The 8,936-nt window shown below is 35.5% G+C and overlaps 1 protein-coding gene across 1 annotated transcript in view; it reads left to right on the forward strand.

The window, feature by feature from the left end:
- SNX2 (sorting nexin 2) overlaps positions 1-8,490 on the forward strand; it is a 28,405-nt gene extending 19,915 nt beyond the window's left edge. The window contains exons 8-14 of the mRNA XM_009284155.2: positions 284-397; positions 625-718; positions 2,847-3,052; positions 4,097-4,240; positions 6,945-7,025; positions 7,133-7,204; positions 8,010-8,490. Coding sequence (XP_009282430.1) covers positions 284-397; positions 625-718; positions 2,847-3,052; positions 4,097-4,240; positions 6,945-7,025; positions 7,133-7,204; positions 8,010-8,060 — 762 coding nt within the window. The 3' untranslated portion in view covers positions 8,061-8,490. The remainder of the gene's footprint in view (positions 1-283; positions 398-624; positions 719-2,846; positions 3,053-4,096; positions 4,241-6,944; positions 7,026-7,132; positions 7,205-8,009) is intronic.
- Positions 8,491-8,936: the final 446 nt, after the last annotated feature.

The raw sequence follows: 8,936 nt of genomic DNA on the forward strand, positions 1-8,936 counted from the left end.
TATAGGTGGCTAGTTTTAGGACCTTGCTAGTTCATAATAACTTTGGACAAGTGGGCTGTTTGTTCCATTTAAATGTAAAGATGTAGAAGAAAAGTAAATAGTCTATATTTTTAAGTTTTCCTCTTGAGAATGTAAAAGTAGTAAATCTGAGAAATTAGATTTCACTATATTGAAACACATAGGAGTAAAGAAAACACTATATCCTTTTCTTTCCCCCTTGTGCCCAGTTAAACCTCCATCCTTTTAACCAGTCTGTTTGCCCTTATTTGTCATTCAATTTCAGCTGCCGAGAGCAGTTAACACCCAGGCTCTGAGTGGAGCAGGAATATTGAGAATGGTGAACAAGGCTGCCGACGCTGTCAACAAAATGACAATCAAGATGAATGAATCGGATGCAGTAAGAGCTGATTTTTCAGCTTGAATAATGAGACGAATTAATGAGCCTCAACAATTGCATTTTAAAGCTGTAGAAGTAGAAAATGGGTTATTAATTTGCTTATTGGCTTGAATTCTTAGCTGTATCAGTTGACCACCCTGGCAGTACGTGGATAATTTGCTTCTTTAAAACCAGAAATGCAGTTCGTAATCTAATTTGTAATGCTTGACTCTTTCATCTTTTGTCAGTGGTTTGAAGAAAAACAGCAGCAGTTTGAGAATCTGGATCAGCAACTTAAGAAACTTCATGCCAGTGTCGAAGCATTAGTCTGCCACAGAAAAGGTAGCGTTACTTTTATGTGGCTGCATGAACTGAAGTGGTTAGAACTTTAGGAAATGGTGATGAAACAAGACCTTAGTGTGTCAGAGCTCTTAACTAATTAATAGAGTTATACAGTATATTTTAATGCAAAAATCTTCTAATTGTACCTTTTAGTTTAAACTGCTCCATCATTTTTGTATACCTGTTTTTCATCTTAATTTTAACCAGAATATCTGTCATTCCTAAAGTTACTATATTGATTTAGCATAATTTTTTTTCTTGCAGACATTCAATACCATACCTAGCAAGTGATTCTACTACATTAGACATCCATAAATGTATCTCTAGGTCTCATGGCAAGAGTCACTTCCTTCTGAACAAAAAGTGGCTGCATAAATCGTATTTAAACATCTTTTGGTTTAGTATTGCTCTGTTAACTGAGTTTAAGCTCTTAAACAGGAATTTACTATTCTTAATTTGGTCCACATAACGATACATCATCAAGCTACTGTTAAGGTAAACTTTTCTGGAAAGATAAGTAGTCTCAGAATATCAGCTTTTGGTTTACTTATTTTAGAGAGAAGCAAAGCCTGTAAGTTTATATTTTAGTCGCCATGCTGCTATTTTGTCAAAGATTGCTTTCCATCAGATGATTTTAAAAAAACCAAAACAGCAAAACTTTGATGTGTAGTTCAAGGAAGACCATAAATGTGCCTTCTGACATTACTGTATTATGTTAAAATATGGGGTCACCTTTCAGCTCTACACTATCACATTACTGTTTATGTTAAAATATGGGGTCACCTTTCAGCTCTACACTATCAAAAGTACGGTCGTAAGTTGCTTTCTCATAACTCTATCATCTATCACTCTCTGTAGTTAAAAATCTTTGGCCAGATGTCCTCAAAATTAAAGAGTATTTTAAGAAGTAATGAAAATCAAAGTGTTTGTTTACTGTTGATTTGACACCTGCTTATAGATCTGAAGAAGATTGCTTTCCCTCAGATGATTTTAAAAAAACCAAAACAGCAAAACTTTGATGTGTAGTTCAAGGAAGACCATAAATGTGCCTTCTGACATTACTGTATTATGTTAAAATATGGGGTCACCTTTCAGCTCTACACTATCAAAAGTACGTGAAAATGTCGTAAGTTGCTTTCTCATAACTCTATCAGGAGTTACTCTCTGTAGTTAAAAATCTTTGGCCAGATGTCCTCAAAATTAAAGAGTATTTTAAGAAGTAATGAAAATCAAAGTGTTTGTTTACTGTTGATTTGACACCTGCTTATAGATCTGAAGAAGTGTTTATTTTTTTGAAGAGTTGTGTTTGAATTGTAAGGGTTTTAAATATCTGAAGACATTTTGCTTCTACAAACATCTCTGGTGTTCTGATGATTCCGCAGAAGCAGCACAGTTGCAAACAAACCTGCACTTTTAATCCTGAAGTAATTTGGATTAAACATTTGTTCAAAGGTCCTTCATAGGACTTAACTTTGTACAGGATGACTTACATGGGATTTGATGAGACAAATCTAATAAATAAGCTCTAAACTTTAGCTTCATATATGCCAGCCATGCTGGTATGTGGGGTTTTCTTTTCTTTTAAGGCATGTCAGAATGTGGCAATACATTACAGTATGCACAGTTAATGGTACTTTAGTCAATAAAACAGTCCAACAGAAATAAATTCCACTCGGGGGGGGGTGGTTTTGTGAAATAGTTGGGTTTTTTCCACTCTCAACTGCATGGTACAACTGTGCTATGGACCAGTTAAAATTGTTTTGAATTTGCTCTGTAGGTGACTTGGCTTTTGTTTTGTGGGATTGCATTTTCTCTGAACTTGGCAGTTGGAGAATACTGAAGTGACAGTTTTTTCCATGTCTTTTGCTCGACAGAGTAGGCATGACATTAACAAGCTCAGCAAAACATTTACTGATGGAGAGTTTTTTTCTGCAGGAGTTTTTCTCCTGAATGTTGTTTCATTGTGATCTCCTTGTGTATTTTACCATGAGCCTTAGGAAATACAGCTTATATTTTTCAGTTGGTGAAGTTAGGGTTGAAACAAGGCAGAGGTCTCTGCTCTACTGATCTATGCTGCAGGGTAATATAACAAATTTACATTGTACTGAACATTACTCCTGTATTTCAGAGCTTTCGGCCAACACAGCTGCCTTTGCTAAAAGTGCTGCCATGTTAGGTAACTCTGAGGACCACACTGCTTTATCTAGAGCTTTGTCTCAGCTTGCAGAGGTTGAGGAGAAGATAGATCAATTGCATCAAGAACAAGCTTTTGCTGATTTCTATGTGTTCTCAGAACTGCTTGGTGATTACATTCGTCTCATTGCTGCAGTAAAAGTGAGTACTACTAGGAAAAATACTGATTTTTGTGTTTAAAGTCACATTCCTCAACCTGTAGATTTAGGGTAAATGAATGTGTGCGTTTGCACACGTCGTAACACAGTTAAGACTTAAGTTTTTGCCTGAAGTTCTAGCTGAGTAAAATGAATGCATCCATGATCAGTTATTCCAATGATAAAAATGGTTATGATCAAAAATTGGGAATAGATGATTAAGATCCAGACAAAATGTAAATGGTGAACATCATCTACTTTGAGCAGTACTAATTGTGCACAGTATTTGGGGACACCATACACTGCTGTGTCTAAGCATACTGTACTTGTTTTTCTCAGGTTACTTATTTTTACAGTATGCTCATAAATTTTCAATAGCATCATTTGGCTGTATTTGGTAAATAGCCAATAGGTTCTGTAAATAAGAAACAAATACAATTTGTGGATCTACATCTCATTAAAAAAAATACTCAATTTTGGTGTAAGTCATGCTGCACAGCGTAATTAGGTTTTGATATGGGAAGGGGTGTCTACAAATTTTATCCAGAAGTATCTTTGAACTTGCCAGGTTCTTGAAGGTTGCCAGGTTGTTGGGAGTATGTATTTTTCTTTTTCTTTTCTTTTTTTTTTAATATGTATACTTCAATTCTGCTACCTTAGTCCATTGCTAACAAAAATGTATTGCTGAAGATGCATGTAATCCATATGCATGAAAAGTTCGCTAGAATCTGCATTTAGAGAAGTATTTGCATAATAGAGCACTTTGTAATGGCTGTTTTGGTAGTGTTTTGATGGAATGAGGAACATAAAATAGTTTGGGGCACTAAGGTGTCTGCTCTGAAAAGGCTTCTTGAATACCCTGTTAATTGTGGAAGGTATTGAGCTGGCAAGCATGCTGTCAAATGAAATGCAAGAAGACATGTGGTAGACGCAGTGAGGTTTCTTTGAGTATACGTGTTCCAGTTTTATCCAGAATTACCTTTTCCTACTAGGAATTTAGATAGCTCTAACAATTCCAGTTGTTTAATAAATTTGTCTGTCCTTACAGGGTGTGTTTGATCATCGAATGAAATGCTGGCAGAAGTGGCAAGATGCTCAGGTCACTTTACAAAAAAAACGTGAAGCTGAAGCAAAGCTCCAACTTGCCAACAAACCTGATAAATTGCAGCAAGCTAAAGATGAGATAAAAGAGGTAATGTTATCAAACATTATTTTGGAGGTCAGACTTTCTGCATTAACTCATTCATTCTGCATTAATGCACTACTTTATACCATTTTTATTTACAAATCACTTACTCATTTGCTGTTTTCCATATTTACTGAAATTGTTAAAAGGAATTTATTTAAAATATTAAATGTGCACAATTGTTACTCATTGTAAGATCTGTAAGGCAGTTAATACAGTCTATACAGAGTCTGGGAGATGGGAGGAGGGGAACAGGGACAAGTTAAATAATGCTTTTAATTGTTAACGGATCGCTTGGATAGGCAGAGGAGCATCTCTTGGCTTCTAAAGCTAAAATCCAGCTAAGACAACTAATGGAGAACTGTTCCCATGTTTTGCTTAATTATGCAGCATATCTACCCATATATATATATATGTATGTATATATGTTTTAATGTCAGTAAAAATAAATCTAACATGTTGAAGTGTCATAATTTATACACTTTTTCTATCATGCTTCACTAAGGAAATTGAAGAGGTAGGACAACTTAATTATTTAACGTTAATGCATTCTAATTATGCACCAGTATTCTCCCATTAAATAATGGGAGAACATCATTGGAGATTTCAAGCTCTCTTACGCAGTTACTTTGTTTTGGCTTCCTCATTGGTCACTAACCACATGCTGCTTTGTTCTTTCTGCCCTTCAATATATTTTGCATATGGTGTTGAAGTTACTCATGAACTCGGCTTTCTTTTTCTTAAAAAAGGCCTTGTTTACTGGGAAAACTTAGTGACACTCTTGTATGACCACATTCTTGCTGGTTGCCTCTCTTGATGTCACCCATCCATCCACAATACAAGTGAGCTGGAACTCCTTTTCAAAAATCCTTCCTGAGTATTGGAAGTAGTAAAAGAATTAATTATGTTGTTCCTGAAGGATTTATTTTTCCTGCTTTATTGGATGATTAGAGAAGGTTGTTAGTAAAACCACAACTTGAATGCGCTGATCGAAAGTTATTGCTGCCATTGAAACATGTTCAGAGTTGCTGAATACTGTAATAGTAGTCCTTCCGGCAGAGAAATTGCAAAGTGGAAGCCTACACAGCTTGAGCTTCATCCATGACTCAGTTGCTTTTTGCAGATAGAAGGCCAAAGAACAGTCCTAGAAATACCTTATTGAATAAGGAGAAATTTCACCTTGTCAGAAACTGTAAGATGGCAGGCTATTATCCAGTGATAATTCATAAAGGACCTGGCATTTGGGCATGATGAAACTGGGATGTTGGATCCATTAGGCCTGTAGAGGCTTTCGCTGAAGTCTCAGGCACCTCTAGTTGCTGTGGTAGGAAGGCACAGGCAGTCTTAATTTGCCTTTTCCTTGGCTGAGTTTTGTATTGTTTCAGTTACTAGATAACTCTTCAGGCTGTTCTTCTGTGAAGGACATCCTATTATGACTTATTGCATAGCTTCATAATGTATATCTGAAAAGGCAATAAGGGGACTCTGAATAAATATAAACTAAAAATATAAATACGTAGATATTTATTGGAACATAGATGATGTTCCAATAGTATCATATCACATCTCATATCACAATAGTAACTTGACACTGCATCACAAAATGCTTTTGTGAATAAATAGCACTACTGGATTGCTAACAGGAATAGGCTATATTGAAGTATGTAGTTTCCCTGCTGCCTTTTTCTGAGGAAGATAAGTGTTGCTGGATATATTGGCTCCCATGAATCAGTAAGTTGAGAGGAACAGATACAGTTGCATTTTAAATATGTTAGCCTGCATGTGTCTGAAGTGTGAGGCTGATAGCTTTTTTTCACAGTATATCTACATACCTAGCTTAAATTTAACAACATAATCTGTGTGTAAAAGCAATTATAAGGTAATGTAGATGATGATGATGATCTCTTTTTGTGTAGCTAAATGTCTTTTCCCATAAACTAAGGAGAAACATAACTTAGTGTCATGTATTGTTACATGAATGCCACACTCCCAATATGGCAAAACCCCACAAGCAACATCACTTCCTCTGAATTTTCCTTTTGTGCTCTTCTTACCTGCAATAACTTTTCTACTCCTGCTTTCTATGAAAACAGTTCCCACTGAACAAGAAAGCATGTGCTTTGGCTTGCCTAAGCAACATACGTTTTGACTGGAAAGCCAATAAACACATCCTCAATAGCTTGTCACCTGCAACAGAAATATGATAATCATATACTTGACCACAGGCAGAGATGAAGATTTAATCATCTCTTCTGGGATTAGGAAAGTACAGGGAACAAACTTCTAAGACTCCTCCACACTTGATTGGACAGTTATCCACAGAAAGCTTACAGGTTTAGATTCCTGTTGTAGCAGTGTTTGGAAACGGAATAGCGGGTAAAGCTTTAGAGATCCTTTTTCTTTTCTAAAAAGTCTTTAAAAAAAGTTATTGAGTGTTCCTTAATAGCAATATTAAGATATTTTTAGATTTCATCTACAGATAGCATTACCTTAGAGATACCATTGTTTTAACTCATCTGATGTCATCCTATTATACAAACTGTTACTTTGAAATTTTTATTGTAAGACTTTCCCTTAAGTATGCCAAAAAACCAAATAGGTCCTTTCCAGCTCTTGAGTGAATATCAGTAATATACTAAAAAAAGTTCAGATACTGATAGACTGAATGGACAACACAAAGTCTTATCTCTGCATGTCTTTCCTTTGCCAGTGGGAGACTAAAGTTCAGCAAGGGGAAAAAGATTTTGAACAGATCTCCAAAACCATTCGCAAGGAAGTGGGAAGATTTGAGGCACGTATAATTTTGTCCAAGTAAATGACAGTTTTACTTTAGATAATATTGACGTTCCAAGTAAAATTGGTTAAGAGGTTAATATGCCATAATTTATTTATTAACAGAAGGAACGAGTGAAAGACTTTAAAACTGTTATTATCAAGTACTTAGAGTCGTTAGTGCAAACGCAACAGCAGGTAAGATAAAATTTAAGTTTTTGTACAAGTTAATATTTAATACGTTCCATATTAGGTTAGTTAAAAAAAGACAGGCTTTAAGTATAGCAGTTTCTAAAACATAAAGAACTTACTTCTGGTCTGTACTGTATTGGAGAACAACATAGTGATTGCAGTTTCCCAGCTATTGCTGTGTTCCCTTGCACAGCTCTAATTCAGGGAAGCAAGGGAGAAGCTCCCTTAGGGATATGGGCGAGTGGAGGGTTTTGTCTTCTCCTTCTGAAACTGACGTAATACTTTCACTTATAGATTGGAGTAAATTGTAATGAATATGTACTTAGACTTACTGAAGAGACTTGAATACTTCAATGTTTATTGCTTTTTTTACAAAGTATAAAATATTACTGAATATTGTAAAGCAGTAAAACAGTTTCCAGTGACTCAGAAGTAGACCTTCCCAAAAGAGTGTCTGGGGTATTTCCCTTTTTCATTCCGGGAATATAACCCTCTGGCTTTGTTCAATTGAAAAAAAGAAAAGTGGTACCCTTAGAGGTAAGAATAGCAAACTGAGCTTGCAAACAAATTCTGTATAACTGTATTCTATAGCATTGTGTTCAATGTGTGGTAACAACTGTTGCTATGAGCAGATTTGTGTATTTATTGCTTGTATTTTTTCTTGCATTATGTAATAATGTGAATGGATAATATGAAGCACCTATGTTCTTACTTTGTCCAGTGGAGACAATTTTACCACAAGAGGAGGAAGGTATATGTGTCTTCTTTTCCAACATGTAGTGCTTAATAGTGTTTTTCCTTTCTCTTCAAGCTAATAAAATACTGGGAGGCATTCCTACCTGAAGCCAAAGCCATCGCCTAAAAGAAGAATATTCCAAATGAGGAGACACTCTGGATGCTTGTCCTGGATAAACCTAAATTCCACAGTGAAATCACTTTAAATCATCCAAATAAACCACTGTATATTTTATGAATTAACATGTGGCTTTTTTTATATACTACAGCATTTTATTAACAAGCTGCATGTCCTGACCCTCTTTGAAGTGGACTGTGGCATGATGTTCTGCAACACATTGCTGAATTGAACACTAATGTGTCTTAATACTTGCACTAAAACGTGCACTGCAAGGCCAGAAAGCTGATATTTTTGTTCTTTACAATACAATGTTCTGTAGTACGTTTACCTGATCTTTATGAAACAAATTTAATTGCATCGATTAATGTTCACTTAAACATTCCTGTACAAAATCATGTTTTTGTGATTACAATAATAAAGGGATGTACCTTGTGAAACATTAAACACTCTGGTTTTGTGTCTGTAGGTATTTACCGGTGTTCTTAGAAGTAGCATTTAGAACAAATTGAGATTGTATCAAAGGCAGAATCAACATTTAGTAAAGAATGCTGGAGATCATAGTAAAGATCCGCAAACAAGTATTTGTGATAAACTATTCTGTTTTTTAATTATGAATCTCTTCATTACAGATACTCTTTTCAGCTGAAGTTATCACTGCCTCGGTAAACTGTAATGCGTTAATACTTATAGGGTCAAAAGGCTGATGCTTGGGCAACAGACAGGCATAAACTGAAATCTCTTTGAAGTGTTTTAGAAAGCTTCTGAAGGGTTAAGATGACCTGCATGGTCAAATACTGATGTCCTACTGGACTGATAAATTTCACCAGTTATCTTCAGTGGTCTTAGGGTACAAAAAGAAAAAAATCTTGCAATAATTCTGGT

The sequence above is a fragment of the Aptenodytes forsteri genome, unplaced genomic scaffold (genome assembly GCF_000699145.1).
Source record: "Aptenodytes forsteri isolate BGI_AS27 unplaced genomic scaffold, ASM69914v1 Scaffold69, whole genome shotgun sequence".
Taxonomy (NCBI): Eukaryota; Metazoa; Chordata; class Aves; order Sphenisciformes; family Spheniscidae; genus Aptenodytes; species Aptenodytes forsteri.